Below are 21,597 nucleotides of genomic sequence, written 5' to 3' on the forward strand. Positions count from 1 at the left end.
TAAAGCACTGAATGACTGTGTGTATGACTGGGTGCACTGCAGAGTGCTTTGAATGGTGGAAAAGAGCTGCAAAAGCACCATATAGGCACAATTATGCCTGTTCCCAGTCGAGAACTTTACTCTTTTAGTTCATTTTATGCAAAGAGCGATGCACCAATGTTTAAGTCCCAGATACTTCCCTCAGGAGTTGGTGGAGACCAAAAACTGAAATAAAACAAGAATGATTGTATTCATATTTTGCATTGTTGCATCATAACTGATTTGACATAACTGCTGAAAAGGGGTTGGGGAAGTCCCTCCCTCAGAGCAGCACTAACACAAAGAGGAAGTTGTAACTATGTGCAAAGACTGTGAAGATAGTGGCTTGATTCGCCTTACTCTGACAGCTCGATCATTATGTTAGCTTTGGAAGAACTTTAAAAAGACCTTCAGAGAGAGACTGTGGATTTTGTCCCACACCACTTGCATTACAGTAGTGTAAGTAAAGGGATCTTGCCATGATCAGTGTGTACAAGAAAAGGGATGGTCACATTTTAAGATGGGTACGTGCAATAATGTTTCTGATAGTTGTTGACTGTGGGCAGGTAGCAGTGTCTCAGGGTTTATGACACCATGTCTGACGTGTTGTGTGTTTCCACTGGATCACCTCAGGGTTGTGTTGTTTCACATTCTGTACACCAACAAGTGCAGAAGTAGTACAGAAACGCCAGCGCCAGCAGCGTGTTGACTTAACTTCCTATCAACTGACAACTGACAAGATCAGATTGTCCGATTATGTTACTTGACCTCTTCACTAGGTTTTATATTTTACAAGCTTTTAAGGTAACCAGCAGTTTTTCTGAGGTGCAGTATATAGTAGCAGACAATGGAAATACCTCAAAACTGAACTTGAGCCTGTCTTGAGTGAGATAGATAGATAGATAGATAGATAGATAGATAGATAGATAGATAGATAGATAGATAGATAGATAGATAGATAGATAGATAGAGGTTCCTGTTTGATATTTATGATTGACCTTGACACAATACTAAGCATAAATCTACAATAGCCAAAGAGAGTGAGCTGTCACCAACCAGATGTTGCCCACATGTATATCTGTGACTAAAAACACGTATACATTTCCCACTCAGCGTGTACAAGTGTATAACTCAGTGTATAAGCAAAGCTGGTTCCGCCTTCTCAGTCAAGACGTCATCCACAGTTCTTCTTTCTCTCACTTTTTGTTTAGTTGGAAAACAGAAAATTCTCTTGTTTGCACCAGACCATGGTCCTACTGTATGTGTAGTGTGCTGAAGTTTTGGTCACGCATAAAGTTGCTGCTGCAGGCGCTTTAATATCCCATAATAACCCCCACATGAGTAACCCACCCTGCCCCCACCACGCCCGTCCCTCGGCACACTGTCTGGACCAATGAGGAGGGGTCGTCCTCAGGACCGCTACAAATACAGCGCGCTCTCTGGGTGTCGCTCGAGACGGAGTGAAGGGACCGCGTGGTGCACAGCTTCATGATTAACCACGAGTAAACACACGCAGCCCGGAGACTACACAAACAACTCCCGTTGGCACTTTTCTTTTAAAGCTGCATTGACAACACTGAGAAACTTTATTCGAACTAAAGAGGGGGAGCAGCAGCAGGTGACTGAACCAATATCCGAGCTGTTCATTCACAGCTTTCTCGGATCTGTGTCTGAAGACTGAAGAAAAACTGCTCATCCATCCTCTGAGGGTCTGTGGCAGCACCTGCGACCATGACGCGGAGATCGTGCGCGATCTACGCGGTGGGCATCACCTGCGCCGGACTGCTGGTCATCGGCATCGGCCTGTTTGTGTTGCAGTCTTTCCGCACGCTGATGCACAACCGACTCAAGAAGGTAAACAAACAAACCAGCAAAGTTCACCCTCACGTCTTCATCATGTGCGCAGTGCAGCACGTGGGACTACTCACATGCATCCGCTCTTTCAGTGAAGTGAGAACAAGTTGAGTGAGCGGGTAGAGAGTCTGCTGAGGATGATGGATTTCTTTTCAGTGAATGGTTTAGTCATCAAAGCATAAAACTAATATTGAGCTGAATCTTAAACTAAGTTCAAAACCTCCAAATGTTGTACCAGTTATAAATGTTAATAAGCCTTTATCAGCAAAGTCAGTCACCAAATTGGGTTCTACAATAGACCATCATTTTGGTATTTAAAAATAGGCTCGAGTGTCATGCAGGAGCAGGACTTTCATCAACCTGGAAACCCAAACATTTTATATTATGTTGTATTTACAAATGTTGCCTTATCAGACGGTGGCACTGAAAAGGTTTGCACAATGTTCCTCACCCAGTTTCACCCTGTACTGTTTGCAAAGTAAGCTGGAGGTGTGGGGCTGTATTCAGTGCAAACCACTAACACTCACTAGAATACAGAGACGTAAGATCTCTCCAGGAGTCTTCACTATTGATCAGTCAGTCAGTCGATTAATTGATGAAACGTTGTAAAGATTTATGGAAACATGCCCCTGGCTTTGTAGAGCTGGAGATGACGACCTGTTTTGTTCAACAAAATCGCTGAAAATGTTCCCATTTTGCTATTTTCTTTTGACAAATAACTGAGAAAATTGATCAAAATATTCAAAACAATTGATTATTTTGTGGAGATGAATTAATCAGTAAAATGTTTTTGCTCTACTCAGTGTTATGGTTCCAAACAGACTAATCGAGATGAATTGCAGCAGCGAAACAAACTTTGAGGTCATCATGATGAATTATCTTGTTGCAGCTCTGCAACTGTGTGTGTTGTGACGGTTGTGACTTGTTCTTAAACTTGACAGGGTGTTGCTTCCTATACCAGAACCTAAAACTCCCTCAGATGGAGGATGAGAGGTTAAGCATTCAGTGACCGGCACTGTGCAGCATGACAAGAAAATTAATGAGTTCCTGAACTCATGGGGAGTTTTCGTCTACATCACTGTAATGTATAGCAAAGATGTAGTTTGACTTAAGTCAGGCTATGGCAGGATTTAGAAAACTTCTCCTGCTCACAGCTCCCCAGTCTCTGTATTTTGTTTACTGTTTGTGTTTGTGTACGTGTGTGAAAACACTACCACATGTTTGGCAAAGACTACCTACAGTCGTCAGGATCTTCTGAGCATTGGATTCCACTGTGAATTTTTTTTTTCCACAATTTCGTTGTGCTAGTACGAAGTACGACTGTGCAATGACAATAAAGTCTTTTGAATTTGAATTGAGATACGCACTGAAGTCTGGACATTTTTCTGGAAGTTTCCCTTGTAAAATGTCCAGAAAATATATGAGTCAGTCTGTGTGAGAACACAGCAGGAAGATTTTTTGAAATTTCCCAGAAAATGAGTGGACGTGTTCACAACAAAAAAAACGTGATGAGCACGCAGAGGAAGTTGACGAAGATGTTAACTTTGAAAGAATTGCTGCCAATTCAAGAGCTTTGGTGATGGTTGATGACACGTGGGTGATGTGATTCAGTTGTGGTCTTCAGATTTGCTGGTGCTTCACATTCTTCGGTTTGGAGGAGGAGGAGCGGTGGATGTGACTTAACCTGATGAGAAATGGACATTTAAATTTGTAATCATCAGCGCTCTCATGCAGGTCACACTCTTTTCTCGTTGGGCTCAGCTCGGTGTTATCCTGCAGCTCTCAGTTGCTCGATCATTAATTGCAGAGGTGCAGGAATGAATGAACCACAACACATTTTCAGTCATTAAAAAGCAAACATCTGTTGTAGTTCTTTTTTCCCCCATCATTTGCTCAGCATCAATAAACATGTGACACTTCTGTTCACTTTGTATTGTTCTTCATTCACACTAGTTACTACAAGTTTGTTTCTTATTGTTTTATTTTAATTTCATTTATCACTTTAATTAAATTTTTTATTGCTTGTAAAGCACTTTGTAACTGAATTTTAAAAGGGGCTATAAAAGTTAAGCTTATTATTATTATTGTAAAACTAATCATTGTAAATTTCAATTTAGAGGCTTCCTGGAGTTCCAGTTTTTAGATGTTGAAGTTCAAAGCGCTCCCAGAAGGTTCACTTTACTTTGATAAATGGTAAAAAAACATGCATCGTTGGCCCATATTCAATATTATCATATGGCACACCTTCATCCTTATTTTCATATCAAACCTGCAGGTCTCAAATGGCTTTTATCAGAGGCTTATTATTGACTTTAGAAGTCCGGAAAGCTCTTCCTGTGCAGGGAGTTGGTCCTAATGCAGAGAACACAGCGATTTTAAGAAAACCTGATTTATAGAGATGTTTAAGGAAATGGAGAAAATAGAAAACCTTCTAAATTGTCAGTACAAGGGATTTGTGGTGAGGGTTGATGTTTGTTTGCTTATCTTGTTCACGTCATTACTTTACATATTTATTTACATATAACTCTAGGATTATCAGTTACAGAGAGAACATTTTACTGTTCACTTAAAGACTTTAGCCTGAACGGCTTGACATGTGTGGCTAAGTTTGTGAAAAGTCCTCTCAAAAAAACATGCAGCCTGTTGCTTCTGGACAACAAAACAAGAGTTGAGGTCGGGGGGGGGTGCCTTCAGTTCCACTGTTTAAACATGTCATGCTGTTGAATTTCATGCAGGGGTTGTGACAGGGGTTGAGGCAGCAGTACACACTGCCACACAGACACACAGTCTTTGTATTGTGTATGTAACCGAGATGTGTGGTTGTTTTTATCATTGCTGCAGTTTATACTTTGACAGACATGTAGGACCATGCCCTCACATTTACGTGAGGCTCTCCAGTCGCAAACTAGTCAGTGCGTATTACACGAGCTGGTTAACAAATTCTTCAGTCTCATTAGCCTACTTGCTAATTACATAGATTATGTTTTCATATCTTTGTTTGTTAGTTAGCAGGATTATGCAGAAATACCTGGACGGATTACCACAAAACTTGCTGAAAGGATGTGGTTTGGGTCAGGGCGGAACACATTAAATTTTAGTACGGATTCGGATCGGGGTAGATCCAGGAAACCCTTTTTTTTAAACTTTCTTTAACATTATGACACCGTGTTTGGCATTTTCAGGCATGTTGATAATTATAAGTGTGTGCAATGTGGTGCAGATCCAAATACAGATCCAGATCTGTTGATCTAATGACTGTTGGACCTTGGTGGAGTTGTGTGATCTCTGAGTGCCCTTCTCATTATTTTGTTAGTCTATTAGTTAGCAGGATTGTGTAAAAACTACTGGACAGATTACTGTGAAACCTGGTGGTAGGATGTGGTCTGGATCAGGGAAGAACCATGTAAATTTTGTGATGGATCCAGACCAGGAATTTGTTTTCACTGTCTTTAACATTGTAAGATGATATTTTCACAGATTTCACAGGAAATAATTCTTGATATGATGATATGAGTGTTTGAAATTTGGTGCAGCCTCATTAAATGTAAGAGGACCGATGGGCCTTGGTGGAGGTATGAGCTCGACTGTTCCCACATAGTTTAAATGTACAGGGTCAGGGAAACAAGATCTATATGTCAAGTACCGATTTGGGAAGGTTGTTTCTGCCTCTCAAGAGTATTTATTACATGATCAGACAGATAAACTGTTTTTAAAAACATCTTGTCAAAGTCCATTTTGAGTAGAAAGAAAAACCGTAAAATATACAGTTTGTAAGGGTGTGAGACACAAGCACTGGGCTACCATGCAGGTACACTTAGCTATGATCGGTCTTTGCAGTGTGATATGTTTCAGCCGTATCAAGTTACCGCCTTACCCCGGTTGCATCAGCGTGAAGGATCTCACCCTGTGAATACCCTCCCTGCAGCAGACCGTCTTTGTGTGCTAAGCCTCTTTCACACAGCTCAGTTTATTGGGAAAGTGTCTGGATTGGCAGCCGCTCAGCTTCCATGTGAGTCAAGGGTCAGTATGCAATGACCTGCTGATGAGGTGATGGTGAAAAACGACTTGTCCCCGAATAGGAATTTGGTCATATTTACATGCAGACGAGACGTGGTGGGTCGTTGCCCCTCGCTGGTCGTCTGCAAAGTCTCGTTCAGAGTTTTAGCTTGGACTAAACATTATTAGGTTTTTAAAAGTGAGTTTAGACTAAAGTATTTAGCCAGACAGGCCACAGTTAAAAGATGAAGTAATAAACACACTAGAGTCCAACTTGTGTATTGGTTGGTCCATGTTGACCTATCACAGCTACAGTATATTGGTATCAGCTTATACGATGTCCATGAACATGAAAACGTTTTTGCAGAACATAATACACAAAAAGATGCTCTGGGTAATTAAGAAATTGTGAAATATTGCTTGGCTTGATGTCAATTTCTTTTCCCCAGTAAGCGTGTAGGCTCTTAAGAAGAAAAATAAATGTGAGCAAAAAACACTTCAAATTTGTTAATAGCGTCAAATTGTATTGATTTTGGATTTTTTATTCGTGTCCCATCTGGTACTGATTTATGAGCTACACTGCAGCCAGCCACCAGAGGGCGTTAAGATAATTTGACCTAACTTTCTGGAAGCTGTCACGTCGTCCATCTTTTAGTTGCTACAACCGCACAGCATGCTGGTTGATTTGTTTACACCACTTAGCTGATGTTTAGCAAGTGTAATGCTAACTATCTTCATCTTTGTTTTTCATTCTGGATCAAACTGTTGTTATCGAGACAAACCCATTTCGAGAATGCAAAGCCTGTGCACCAAGACCGGAGGATTTGAAGAATAGCCTCTTGCTGTTCCCAGTGTTATTCACGTCCATGTGTTAGCCCGTCTCCACATCAAAGCGGTAGCATATTGTATTTGTTTATTCACCTGCTACATGTGTTTTCATGTGGGGAGTGGTGTAAGCGTTGAGATGAGAGGGTTTCTGTGTTCCTGTTTTCCACGCGGGGTTTCACGCAGGATGCTGGGCGGGTTGCCATATTAGCAGTCCAAAGCATAAAAAGGATGACAAAGAAAGACCACGCCGTCCCTTCCTCTATCTAAGGTGACAGCTTCATTGTCCGTGACTACTCAGCTAAACTTTTGTCTCTGAATAAGTATGAGGGACCCTGGAGGAGGAGGGGTCCTGCGCCCTGAGATGATGGCACTCATTGGTTGGCTGTTTTTCAGGGGCTTGTTTCATGCAGAAGACTTGCTTTCAACACAAATCTGACACAATTAGGCCAACGCCAGATTTCTTCCTCATGTGTCTTGTTGCAAACACTAATAATCTTGCCCCCTTCCTGCGTCCCTCACTCCCTGTTTTCCAGAGTCTCTAAAGATTCCTGCAGTTGATTCAAGGCGTCGTTGTCCAGAGGTGGTGATATCTGTGGAGACATAATGTGTAATGAAGCAGGATATTATAAGTATGTGCCTGTGCTTCACTATAGGGGCCTCATAAGGCCCGGTGCTGAGGAATGTGGCTCAGATGATTAAGGTTGCAGTCCCGTGCAGCCAGTGGGCACGCAGCTCTCGACATCACATGATCTGTCAGCCCCCCCCCCCCCTCCAATGCAGCCCATTGTCAGTGGCAACCACTGAGTGGTAACCACAATGCCACTGTGGAAGGGTCTCCCCCTAATACCATTCATGTGTGCAGCCAATACGCTTGTCTTGAGCTCAGACAGCCTCTTCCCTCCATGACCCCCCAAGGATGTTTTTGTTCTCTGGCTTGTTTTTACTCGGAACAGACTGTGGAAACTCAAACCATGTGTTTGCTGTTAGTGAAGCTTTTTGCACTTTTTTTCCCAAAAAAAACACACCATCGCTTATAAGTAACAATACAAATGCCTTGAAAAATGCAAAAGTCAGTTCTAACCTACAAAATGAATTAAAATGTTTCAGATTTCTTTTTCAAAGGTGTTAAATGTATTCTGTTGTAGATAGTAAAATGTTTTTTCCCATGTGATGTAAGAAAAACTCCTCAGTGCCATTGTTACTAACCTGATACAAAAATCATATTTGGACCTTAAATTGACATTGTTTTTTACATCTGCTTTATACTCCCATCCAACATTTCAGGTTTTCTTTTCCATCAATTATTCCCTAGTAAATCAATGGAATTTTCGCAAAATATAAATCTGTTAGTTAGAAAACCTGCTTACTTTCAAACAAACATGGATGAAAACACAAGTTGATCCATGTTAATGTACCTGAATTAAACATGCACGGATTTTCACTAAGATTTGCTCTTTGTGCCTCAACAGGAGATTGTTTTGGTTGAGGGCAGCCGTGTGTTTGAGTCATGGAAAACTCCTCCCCCTCCCGTCTACATGGAGTTCTTCTTCTTCAACGTGACCAATGCGGATGAGTTCCTGAACGGGGCCAAGCCAGAGGTCAAACAGGTTGGACCCTACACATACAGGTAGGATGTGAGAGCTCATCACTGCACACGCACAAGTTTCCCCCGGGTCATGTGTCTCTTTTGAATCTATAACATGCCGTCAAATATCAGTGGTTGTATTTTTTGGGAGGCGATGATCTTCGCAGGTCAGCTTCCAATATCACTGTTACCTTGGGGATCCTGTCCAAGAAATAAAATGCCTCAAAGAAAATTTAAAAAAGAAATTGGTTTACGAAATTTCCGGCATGATCCATGGTCCCGAATCCCACCGTGTTGCTTTTTTCTTTTGTCTTTGGGTTTGAATCATATCTGCAACACTGCGCACCACAAACTTTTGCAGAGTAGACAATAGTTGAGCTCCAAAGCAGGAACATCTGCTTCTGCTACTCAGCTACTGCTTCTTTTGCCTCCACACTTGCATCTGTTGGGTCAAAATCAGATCAGACAGCTGTGTATTTGTGGTATGTTCCCACGTTCTGTTTTGTGTGTCATGTGAATCTTAGATACTTTATTTATAGGTTTTGAGGTTACAGAGCAAATAACAAAAACCAACTTAAGTAGTACAGCCACCCCGGATCCCCGGCCTCAACACCGCAGTGGGAAAAAAAAGAAAAATAGTAAGAAATTCAGACAGGGGAAAAAAACTGCAACATATAAAGGTTGCTGATATGTACATTTATATATTTTATATATAAATATTTAAATAAATATAGTTTTTAATCAAAGTTGATTATTTACATTTATTTATTTATGTACGCTTTTATTAATTGGTTAATGTATTTTTGTCTTTATTTATGTTCATATTTTTCTATATTAATTTTTTATGTATTTCTATATATATAAATTAATTAGAAAGTGGACACAGTCAGTGGGTGCATTGTTGTCAACATCACTAATTATCACATAATGTAAATAAAACCTTCGTACATCACCTCAGCATGACACTGTCTCCTTAGATACAACTGGCTCAAGTGATGATGAAACAAATACATGATGTAAATTAGCCATTTTAAATCCTCTCTTATAGATCTACATGAACCCTTAAACAAATATCAAGGGTCACCCCCGAAGCAGCCCCATTATATGTCTTAATAATCGACCTCTGCGAATGTCTGTTACCTCATCTCACATGGGTGTTGTATTGAAAATTGCTGTGTGAAGAAATGAGCCTGTGACTTTAACCTAAATTGCTTTTAATTGCTCTGTGAGAGGAGCAATTTATTAATCTTATGTCTCGTCTTGTGTCTCCTTGCACAGGGAGTACAGGTACAAGGACAATGTGAGCATGGTGGAGAATGGCACAATGGTGTCCGCGTACAACACCAAAAGCTTTGTGTTCCTGCAGGAGAGGTCGGTCGGTGATCCCGCTGTGGATCACATCACCACTGTCAACATCCCGGTGTGGGTGAGTCTTGAACTTAAACAAACAGGAAAGTTGAAGTGGGGGAAAGTGGAGAGCGTTCCTTCTGCATTTTGTTTCCTTAATCCCACCCCACCCTGCATCGTCTACTGCACCACTCTGCTCCGTTTCCTGTCTCTAGGCCGTGATGAACAAAGTGAAGGGGAGTTTCTGGAAATCGTCCATGGTGTCCGTCTGGATGAATACCTATAAGAGTGGCCTCTTTACCACTCGCACCGTGGATGAGTTGCTGTGGGGCTACGAAGATCCCCTGCTGGCCCGCATCAGTTCCACCACACCTGAAGTGGGGAAGATCTTTGGCCTCATGCACAAGGCATGTGCACCTACACGAATAATAATAACAGCTGATCAACCCCAGCTGGATTTTTTTTCATGGTTTACAAAGAAAAAAAGATGTATTATTTATCATTTAGTCTTAAATGTTTGGATTGATCTAGAAAAATGGAAGTAACGACGGGGAGTTTGTCTACCACACCGGGGAGCAGAATTACATGGATTATGGCCGGGTCCAAACGTGGAAAGGTCAAAGGTAGAAATATCGCAGCCTCACACAAACACAATCCCTGCTGACGATACGTCACTAACTTTTGGATTAAAAACATCACTCAAATCTGCTGCTTTTTGCCAGTAACAGCTGAGTCTGTTGTTTTGTGTTTTCATGTCCGCTGGTAGCACAGACTACAGGGCAGGACATCCTGATACTTGGAATGCCTTAATAATGGCTTTTTTAGTGACCTTGTGCTAACCCGTTTTATCGCCTCAGTTTCCCCCAGCTTGAGTTCCCCTGCAGCAATTATCTTTCCTGCTCCTACTGTGACTTTGAGATAAATAAACATTTCATCAGCAAAACAAAGTAATGTGCTGTCATTAAGGTGGGGTTGATAAGAGGGAGTTTTAATTTTTCCCTTTATAAAAATCTATCGCTGCTTTATAGATAGCATATGATTCCCAGAAGCATTTCATCTGTGTCCGTAGAGAGATACTCTGTGTTACCTTTATGCTTTTTTCTCTGCATAAAAATCCTATTGATGCAATTTTTAAAATGCAGCACGCTGACGTTCTGGAAAAGTGACCAAAGCAACAGCATCAATGGATCTGATGGAAGTGCTTTCCATCCCCTGCTGGATAAGAATGAGCGTATTTACATCTTCACCCCAGACCTCTGCAGGTACGCTTCAGCACCACAGTGTCTTAACTGATACCACTTTAACATTGAAGACATCTGGGTAAATCTAAACTGTTCTTGCCACGTGAGCGATACAGATTCAAGAATGGCAATATTGGTTGGTCAGTCAGCCGGGCTGCCACTTTGGTTCATGAAATTTGGTTCAGATATACATGATGTACAGTGGATACATCTCAATGACTTTGGGGACGCTTGGACTTTTCCTCTAGCGCCACCAGCAGGCCTAATTAAAGGTTTTTCCCCTACTTTGATTTATGACTCAATCCTGTAGGTTAACTGTGCTGTTTTGTGTTAATTAGCAAATGGAACATAGTAAATAATAACCTACTAAACATCAGCATGTCAGCATTCTGGCATTAATATTAGTACAGTATTATATTACAATAATATTTCTACATAAAGATTATCCATTAATATTACTGTCCAGCCCGTAGACTGTATGGATTTTTGGGATATATGCATTTTAAAAAATTAGCCATTTATTTTCATCATCAAAACACAAATACATGCACATATATAGAACAAATATATAGAACTTGAAGTCTCATTCTTTCTGCATCTTTGTAAAGTTTGGATTGATCATTGTAAACATCTAAAACATGAATAATGATAATAATAAACTATTTCCAATAGCTGACACATTTTTCAATTTTGTCTGTAAAATAAAAGTTATATAAATATCGGTGCATATTAATAAATATACACAATATAAATAGATCTGTACAAATCTCATATAGGCCATTGATCGAGCTCTAGTGTTTCCACTTGCATTGTGTTTGTCCCACTGTGACCTCATGGCCTAAAGTTCTGAAGTGATGCCTATATCTGGTACATGACCTAAACTTAAAAAATGTTGGACTCAGCCCCCCACAGAGCGGGGCGGGAGCTTTCATATCAGCTATGGTATGTTCACAGGCTTTGGATCCCATGGATTCTAGTCATAATATCCTGCTCACTTACAAACAGCTCCACAGGTGACCTCTGTTTTCTCACAGAAGCTTTTCTGCCTATATTATAAGATCTATTTGAAAGATGTCAATTTCCAGTAAACACAGAATGGAGAGGCTCACAGAAAAAAAATAGTGGGAGTTAAAATTACAGTTGCTAACAACAATTGAAGTGCATGGGAAGTCAAGGGAAAGAGAAGCTGCAGATGATTATGATGAACACACTATTTTCATTATGTTTTTCTCGTAAAGTGGCCTAAATGTGTCCACCCAGCTGTTCCAATGGGGAAGTAACGTCTCAGAATTACTTCTCCCACTCAGGCTCAGCCCTAATACTCATGAGGACAGTTAGATTTAAAGTGGATCGTATGGAGGGTCTGAGAATCGGGATATCTTGGAAGCTGGAATTTTAAAGAGTGTATCACACGACAACTAACTGATGAATACTTTCTTTGGGTAGTTGAGCTGTTTTGAAATAAATGTGCAGGCTTTACTGAGGTTTCTGCACATGATGAGAGCTTTAAATTTACAAAATAACCTTGACCTCAATAAAATAGCTCCCTGTGGACATCTTTGTTTTAGCATGGAAAGAATCCACTGGACTGACATGGTTGTAGCCTTTGACTCTGATTGGACTGGTGTCAAAAATCCCTCTCCCAAATGTTTGCAGAATCCTTTCACCTACTTCTCCATCATCTGGTGGCTTCATCACTGCTTCTGGTGTTATTGTGACTAAAGATAGAAGGCAGCCTCCCTCTTCTCTTTACGTTTGACCATTATACGAAGAGGAAGTGTTCAATGAAGTCATGTGTGCTCAACTCTCACACACACTCAGCTCGACACATGGGTTTTCAGTCAGTAAGAGCAGCGTTGAAACATGTGTTTAAATTTGACATCTGGGACTGATCTGCAGGACACATAAGGTGCAAGAAGAATTCCCATCTGTGACCCTGTTACTGACAGCTGAGACACAAAAACCTCAAGATTTTGACTTATTGCAGGCAGGTGTCATCGCTCTAATACCAACTTGCCTTTTGCCACACGTTAATCTTTCTTGAAGGCCTGATCTTTAGTCTCAAAAATATGCGGCACAATAAATCAACAATAAAACAGAAGCATGATTTTATTCTGTCATTTAAAAAAAAAGTAAACCAAAACAAACAGCACAGACTCAGACATTTTTTACTAAATATCTCCATCCAGACAAGGTCGAAAAAAACGATTCAAAATGTTCAAATGAGAATGCCGGGCTAGTAGGTGGCGATAAATGATTTGCAAACATTAGAGAAGAACCCGACCTCACATTGCGAACCAAGCGTAGAGAAACTGACTTATAGACGCCATTGTTGTTGTTTCTGGCCCATGCTCATTACACAGAGCAACACTGGGCACATGCAAAGTAATCTGTGACGTTGATGCTCCATTTAACATGATATACACAGATACACAGAAACCGTTGTTTTTGAAAATATCCCCATTCATGTTGACAGGGCATCAACTCAACGTGGACCCTGGACATGCAAATACAATAAATTAAGAATGAAATTAAATAAAACCAATAATAAAGCTAAAAACAAGGTTTCATGCATACAATTGAAATCAGTCACAACAACAAAGATCACTGTGCTTCTTCTAAAGCAAACAACTGTAGATATTACTCATACAACATGACATCTCCCCATGTCCCCTTGCATCTGTCGTAGAAATATCTCACGTCATCTGCTGAGCCTACACACTGAAGTGATTTACGTCCAAAAGAAGCATGTTTGTGCCTCGTTTTTCTGACATTACCTGACATTGTAAGTCTCTCATGCCTGGCAGCACAAAGCAGGGGCTCTCAGTCCTGCACTGGTGAAGAAACACATCAGTCTTTTCAATTGGCTTCTCCAGTGAAGGTCAAGGGAAAGGTCTGTACAGTATTGTTGCACAATTGGTGGGCTGCGTAGCTAAGGGCCGAGTCCTCCCGGCCAGTTGGCAGACGCTGTAAAGGCCCCTTTGTTCTCGCTGAGAATTGTCGGGATTCCCTTAACAGGGCAGAGCAGCAGATACAGGACAAGGTTGAACTGCTGACAGCAATGGGATTCTGTTTGGAGCTGTAAAAACAATAAATAAATAAAAAAATAGCATTTCCACTCCCAGTACAAAAGGAAGGTCAAAATCACACCATGCATTAATTCCACTATGTATTTTAGAATTTAGAACCCCCCCAACATGATTTCCACATGGAGGTGAAGTCCGGACACATCATCCATTCTCTCTATTGAAAGTCAGTGATACATTTTGAATGAGAGACTGAGTTTTGTTCAGAGCTTAAGTTCACTTTCTTGTGATTCACAATTTGTAACAATAAAAAAGAGCAAAGGTTAACAGAGTAAAAGTATTTTTATAGAGGGAAGTTAAGTTCAGGAAATAAAATGTTTATTATGAAATCATGAACTAAATACACATATCCTTAATTTTTAAACATAATAATAATGATAATAATAATTCAGAGAGTGAATGGAATGTTCTATTAGCAACTCATGTAAACATTATAATCAGAATAATGTCATATTCAGAATAAGGTCTGTAGTCAGATTATTGTTTTCCATGTAATCATAGTCCCTGCTATTAAAATTCCTGCAGGACTATAAAAGCATGTAAAACATTGGAATTAATCTTTAACTGTTGAACTGTCTCCAGATCGATCTACATGGAGTTTGAAAAAGAAGTGGAGGTGAAGGGAATCCAAGCATACCGCTTCACACCACCACGCTCTGTCATGGCCAGCAAGGAGGAGAACCCGGCCAATGAGGGTTTCTGTGTCACCCCTAAGGAGTGCCTGGGAACAGGCCTCCTTAAAGTCAGCCCCTGTCGGAACGGTAAATGTCAGCTTCTGCAAAATATTTTCTCTCTCTTCCTCTCAACTTTTACCCTTCTACATGCCTCACACACACAGTCTGTGCTGACACAACTCAGTATTTATCTCTTCTCCTTTCTCCCTTATCTCATGCACCCTACACAAAACTCTCATTTTGACCTTTATAGTGAAGCACAACTTTACTTTGAAAGCTGCTTAAGATCTCAGATATTTGTTGCTCTGTTCTGTACTTTTGATTTGAACAGACTCAGTAGTTCTTCCAAGTCCTCCTTTAGTTTTCCTCTACCACTTTCACCAGTGCAGCTAATACTCCCTAAATGACCCATGTGACACAGCTCTCTCCACACCTCAGGCGCCATCTGACCATGACTGGCCTGGTAGCTGAGGGGGCAGTAAGCCCTGTCACCTGATTCTGTCCTTGAATATGACCAGGCATTGTCTCAGTGCCTCCCAGTTGTCCTCAGGTTCCCTCTCATAGAACAGCACCAGCACTTGTTTTCTACTTATACTTTAATGATTATTATTTTTGTATGTATTTTATTACCTTGTAGTTTTACTTTGTTTGTTTGGGTATCAAGAGAAGGTTGTAACATCTCATTTTCTTGTGTCAAATTTCGTTTTTGTTCTGAACCTGAGGTCAAATTGACAAGTGCAAACTGCTCATTGCAGAACAGCGTGAAAAAAACGTTGACAGAGATTAAAACAGACGTGGTGCATTTGTGCGTGCGAGCTGATTTTCATTGCATAATGAAACAAGCGGAAACCAAAGGCTGCAGTTCACATAAGTATTCATGAGCTTATTGGGTTAAAAAGAGGCGCGGACACTCATTCAAAAATATGATCACAGCGCCAACCTGTATAAGTCAAGAGAAACAAGGTGGATTTAAAGAGTGAGGAAGATTAAGTGCAGCTTTCAGGTGTTTAGGAATAAACACAATGATAAATGGTGCTGTTAAATGCACCAATACAAATATGTGTGCGTGTGTGTGTTTGCACTGTGGTGACCTTGAAGGTTGTTACAGGAACAGCCTCTCAGGTGACTCCGGGTGTCCAATGTTTTTGACCAACGTCAGTTGCCAAACACAGCAGCAGGAAAACGCTCACCTCTGCCCCACTTCAACAGCACCAGCACCACCACCTCGTAACTGTGCCACTGTCTGACCCTGCTGTTGCTGCTGACACACACACACACACACACACACACACACACAAAGTTGGACCAACGACAATCAGAGTTACGTAGTCCAAAATATGCAGAGGTTGAACTTCAACAAAAATGTCTTCATCAAGCGCACTGTTGCTTATTGCGACCAATACGATGGTGTAGAAATACAATGTCTGCCGTTGACAATATGTGGAAGGAACTCAGCAAGAAGTCATTAATTCATGTTTTGACATAGCCGGGGGTTGTGTTCCATTGTTTATTTCCATTGAGAAAGACCGACCCTAGGTAACAGGGTAACTCGTGTCCTCAAGATTAAGGTCAGTTTATATCTTGTCATCTTATCCCGGGGACTCTTTTTGAGGGCTCTCCAGGGACCCGATAAGATCCTACATGAAACAGCAGGAAGCGTGAAACTTGATGAAAATGTCGGTGGCAGATAGGGACAGGGGAGGATTTTGAGTCGCTCCGTCATAGTGTTTATTCTCCCTGAGACTGTGTAGATTAAGGCTGTCAATCTTCTCTCTCTATAATCCCATTGGAATTTCATTTCCTTTTAGTTCTATTGTTGGACTTATATTAAAATTGACAGTGAAAGTGATGTGTTGATAATCATTTTGGCATCATACCATCAACAGTGCACCTTTCAAAAGGGTTGCGACGTCTATCTCTCTCTATCTCTCTCTCTCTCTCTCTCTGTATGTGTGTGTCTCGCTCTCTCGGAAGGAGCGTAAACAATACCACGTTATTCAAAGTAGAAAGACGGGACCGCAGTGGGGGTGGGGGTTCCTTCTTCAAGTACATTATGTTCTTCAAAAAGCTTAGAAGACCAAAATTCTTTACACTGATATCATTTTGAACAAGACAAGCATAATATAGAAACTTCTACAGGTTCTGATGATCCTTGCTTTACATTTAGCATATTAATTAAGACTGATATTGTTAACGATATAATTAATCATTTCAGATGAACCGTAGAGGTCATCTTAGTATTGTTTGGGTGTGACGTGATGATATGTATGTTGGCATAAGTACACTAATTAATATTTGAATTAGCCAAACTGATGGCTTGTACCCTGAGGAGTCAGCTCCAGTCCCTCCTGTCACAGTCATTTTTTCATGTCTCATCAAACCGTAATTAAAGATGGGGCAGAAGTGTCACAGAGGATGAAGTATGCAATTTGTCACAGTCGACACTACGTGAATGTCATTTTCATGCTTTGTTTATTTCAATGTGATATTGTTTCTCCTCTGAATTCCCCCTCCTCCTCACGCAGGTGCCCCGGTGGTCGCCTCCTTTCCCCACTTCTACCTTGGGGATGATAAATATGTGGCTGCCATCGAGGGGATGTCCCCACAGAGACAGCATCACCAAACGTTCCTGGACCTCAACCCGGTAAGGTCAGCGGGCCGCAGGTGATCGGCCTCATGAGCGCTTTTAATTCTGCAGCAAAGATTAGTACGTTCATGCATTTAGATGCACTGCTACACCTTCTAGTGGCATAGAAGCTCTACTACATCATCTGCGTTGTTGTCATCAATATCCTTATTTTATTCTAAAGATCGTAGACTGTATGTAAAGATGGACGACATGACAGGTCCCCAAAAATGAAGCCAAAGTGTCTTGATCGCCACCTGGTTGTTGGTGGCAGTATAGGTCATGATCCATCCCATGATTGGTATTGCGCAGACTCCAAATGCGCAAGATGGCTGAGTTGTGAGTCTGTTGTATTGCACATGTTTAACCCCACGGTTTCTTATTTGCCCACAGACCACTGGAGTGATTGTACGTGCAAACAAGAGAGCTCAGATCAACGTCTTGATGAACAGAATTACTGGATTCCCGTGAGTATCTGCACCCAAACACAAGCAGAGCACTGTTATCTCTCCAGTGCTGCTGTATTGTAAGTGTGAGTCTTAGCTGTTTAATGTATGACGGCATCACACTCATTTCACTCACAACAGGAAAACAAGAGGCTTGAACGACACAATCTTCCCTGTCATGTTCCTCAATGAGGTAAGAAAGAAACATCAAATCCGCTAAGTGTCCTCTAACTGATGGGACATTATCAGTTTACCTTATTAAGTCTGGAAATAAAATGTATGTAGAATTGAACTACAGTGGTTGATGGAATCATATAACCACGGCGTGGTAATTCTGATTGTTTCTTAGTGTTAAATTGTTTAAACTTATGTATATTTCTATTTGATTCTATTTTATTTTTATTACATTCTTTTCTAGCAGTGTTTATTCTGAACTTGGCCTGCTGTAATAACCATATTTCCTCTATAGGGATCAATAAAGGATTTTCTGATCTTATCTAATCTTATCCTACCTAATGACAATCTGTGGACTTGTCTTTTAACACACAGAGTGTGGTCATAGACGAGGCTTCTGCGGCGAGAGTACACAAGCTTCTGAGTATTGTCAATGTAGTGTCCAACTTCCCACTCATGATCGTGGGCCTGGGTGTCCTCATGTTCTTAATCCTCATCGTCCTCCTGGTCCTCGCCCGCAGACAGAAGGTACCACACCTCCTCACCTCATTTCACTCTAATGACTTATACTTTACTGGCTTTGTTTCTAATAAATATTAATAAGTGTTCATTTTAGTGTAACTCGTTCAGTTGCTTTAACCACACACTAATGGCCCTGTGCATGTGTATTTGTCACTGTGTGTGTCTGTGCAGAATGAAGTTAAGCGCATTGTGTTTACCAAGGCTCAATATGCTGTAAGTTACTTTGCCTCAATAATATTTATTTTATTTAACTAACACTTTTGTATTACTTAAAGTATCACTTATGTATCTTTGTACATCTTTAATTAAATGTGTACAGTATGCAGCAAGATGACTTTCATCTTCTCGGAAACATTGTGTCTGGTTTTAACATTTTAACATAATGTGCTGTAAAAAACTTGTTCAAGGACATAAACCTTTTGTTGATCATCTCCAAAGCTCAAGTGAGATGAGACTTTTAATGCTGTTTTGTTTTTATCCTTAATCTTTCGAATACTTTTTGTTATCCTCTATCTAAAACTACAGACCTCTACTGACGAGGACACCTCTTACTCTCCAGTCAACGACAAGGAAAAGGATGATCCCAATAACGGAACGTATATTGGTTTGACACCTAAAGCTGACCCACAAGCCTGAGCGGAAGGAGGGAGGGGATGATTTGAGAGAAGCTGTGTACATCGACAATCTTCAGAATTACAAATAGAGATTTGGGTTTTATGCAGAGCCAAAAAATATCCACCATGGAAAAGACAAAATCGTTTTAATAATTGGAAATCTGTTTATTTTACTTTCGGGGCAGGGCGGGGGAACAGGGCAGAAGGTAGCTTTAGTCTCAAATATAGACTTTATATAAAGATGGACAACATGACAGCTCCCTATTAGCAAAGCCAGAGCTTCTTGATCGCCACCTGGTGGCTGGCTGCAGAGTAGGTCATAAATCCTTGCCTCCTCCATGTTAGTGGATGTTACATGTACCAAACTAAAAAGTTGGTTTCTGTCATTTTAAGTAGTTCTTATCACGCTGGTTTTTGTTTAGCAAATTTTTTTCTGTTGAGTTTGGTTTAAATGAGCTATTCGATGCTATAAAATAGGTCGAAACATTATGATTGACAGCTGAGACTGACTTATTGGTCGAGTGTGTGCTACCGCAGCTCTATACCCCCAGTTGCTACAGTGCTGTTCTCAGCCATGAAATTTCTGCTTCATTTCTGGATAGTGGGAGAAAGTGACGTCATCCATCTTTAACTGCAGTCTATGGTCTGATACGCACAGGGCTGTATGTACTTAGTTTTACTCATAGAGAACTGCCTATGGTCTAGGATGCAGTTCTGATGGAGAACAGACAAGTTGCTTCTGTTCTAAACAAACAAAACACGCCCTTTATAACCTGAGACGTTGGATGATTATATTTCATGCTGTAGCCTCACCTTGTTCTCTGTTTGCCAAAATGTTATAATGATATTAGCGACTACTACACAAAAGAGCATAGAGGGTGATTTGGGACCAGGGTTATGAAATCCATAATGTTTTGTGTTTTTTGGATATCATACCTCACTCTCAGGGGTCCTCTGCTTCCATATTGTCACAGCAAGAGAAAGGAGAAACACATATAGCATGTGTTCTTTTAAATCAATCCCTATTACTATCATTCACTTGCATTTCAGCCTCAAGGTAACATTTTATTGGCTCTTATTATTTTTCTATATGTGAGTTCTACTTCGAGGGATACATGTGCTCTTCGTTGTCGTCGTACCTGAAAACCCTTCGGAGTGCGGCATGTGTTTGTATATATAAAGTGCAAGATGCCCTGAACTGCTCACATTCCTCTCACTGAATGACGGGAATGAATATCTGATAAAACGCTGTATATTTTGGATACTTCAATATTTGTAAAATAAGACATCCTTCTCTTTGTGTTTGTTAATGTTAATGTAGAAATGTGTTGAATGAAGGATATTTTAAGTTAGAGCTTCACAAATGTCTCCTAGTGCCATATAACAATCATCTGGAGCCCTGAATACTACAGGCTTTCTGGCTGATTCTGAATTTATGTGTGACACGACAGTAGTGTACACTAACTGTCATTGCCATATTAAGTGTAATTCAGCTTATTATCATTTCAAATGTGCTTTTATGATGCTGTTGTTGTTGCATTACTAGCATCTCTGGTGCTGAATGTGACACTCAAGCCTTTTTTTTTATCTTTTATTGTGTAATGACGACTGCAGGAGCTTTCATGTGTTCAGCAGTAGTAACTCAAAAACTTGTGATTGTTCAATAGTAAGAAATGCTGTAGCTGTGCCTTGGAAACAATCAGTGTTATTGTGCCACGTTTGCCTTTATGGTTTTCACATATTCTGTGAAAAAGCACACCACATCGAACCAACTGATCTACCCTCAAGTGAACATCATTTCTTCAAGCCAAACAAAAATGGTGCTTGGAATCTTTTAAAGCTTTTGTGTAGTAAAAGTGCCGAACTGCACTTTGCTCGAACTCTTTATCGCCGTTTAGAGACGCAGCTGTCTCACTCGGAATATATCTCACGTCAGGTGCCATAGAAAATGCTGCAGAGTTCCTACATGTTAACTGTGATGAGGTCCGTGTTTATTTCTGCTTATTTTTATAGTTGAAACATTTTCTGAGCAAGTTACTTCAGCTGCAAACAATAGTGGAGAAGCTATAACATTTTTCACTGAGAGACTTTTTGCTTCCTCGTGTGATTTTACTATTTGTGTTCGATGTGTACTTTAATTCACTTAACAGTATGCACAATAATAAAACTGAATGAATTAGAATTTTTACACCTTGAATCAATCATTTTGATGATTAAATAAACACACACAGTATTAATGTAGTGGTAAAAAGGATATTTTTGCTACACTGATAAAAACCAAAACTCAGAAAGCAGAGTACAGTTTGTACACAGCACTTTTTGTGTCATACTTTGATTTCAGATTGTACTTTCAGAAATAATCGTAAAAATCATGTATTATTCTGATTGTCAGCCATTTTTTCAAGCTTTGACTGTTAATACTGTTTTTACTGTGTACACGAGGAATAAAAGTAGTTTCAGTAAATGTGTGTTCTGGATATATTATTAATAATTTCTGTATTTAAGTGCTTTTTAACATATAACTGGGACATGAAATATATGAGAATGTTGCAGAATCGTTCGAGTTGCACTGCTGAATAAAATTGT

General features: G+C 40.3%; 1 protein-coding gene across 2 annotated transcripts; it reads left to right on the top strand.

Moving 5' to 3' along the window:
* The first annotated feature begins 331 nt into the window (after nucleotides 1-331).
* On the top strand, nucleotides 332-21,475 carry LOC109626433 (lysosome membrane protein 2-like). Of its 2 annotated transcripts, XM_020082388.2 has the most exons (14): nucleotides 353-542; nucleotides 1,230-1,872; nucleotides 8,166-8,323; nucleotides 9,560-9,707; nucleotides 9,844-10,035; nucleotides 10,160-10,251; nucleotides 10,771-10,890; nucleotides 14,538-14,716; nucleotides 17,155-17,273; nucleotides 17,649-17,722; nucleotides 17,843-17,894; nucleotides 18,251-18,403; nucleotides 18,569-18,610; nucleotides 18,923-21,475. In XM_020082388.2, exons 2-14 carry the CDS (start codon nucleotides 1,750-1,752, stop codon nucleotides 19,031-19,033), a joined length of 1,563 nt encoding a protein of 520 aa, XP_019937947.2. In that variant the 5' UTR covers nucleotides 353-542; nucleotides 1,230-1,749; the 3' UTR covers nucleotides 19,034-21,475. The 2 variants fall into 2 exon arrangements, with proteins under 2 accessions (XP_019937948.2, XP_019937947.2); XM_020082389.2 differs by lacking the exon at nucleotides 18,569-18,610 and having other exon boundaries at nucleotides 332-1,872.
* The last annotated feature ends 122 nt before the right edge of the window (nucleotides 21,476-21,597 follow it).

This window comes from Paralichthys olivaceus, chromosome 18 (assembly GCF_024713975.1).
Source record: "Paralichthys olivaceus isolate ysfri-2021 chromosome 18, ASM2471397v2, whole genome shotgun sequence".
NCBI lineage: Eukaryota > Metazoa > Chordata > Actinopteri > Pleuronectiformes > Paralichthyidae > Paralichthys > Paralichthys olivaceus.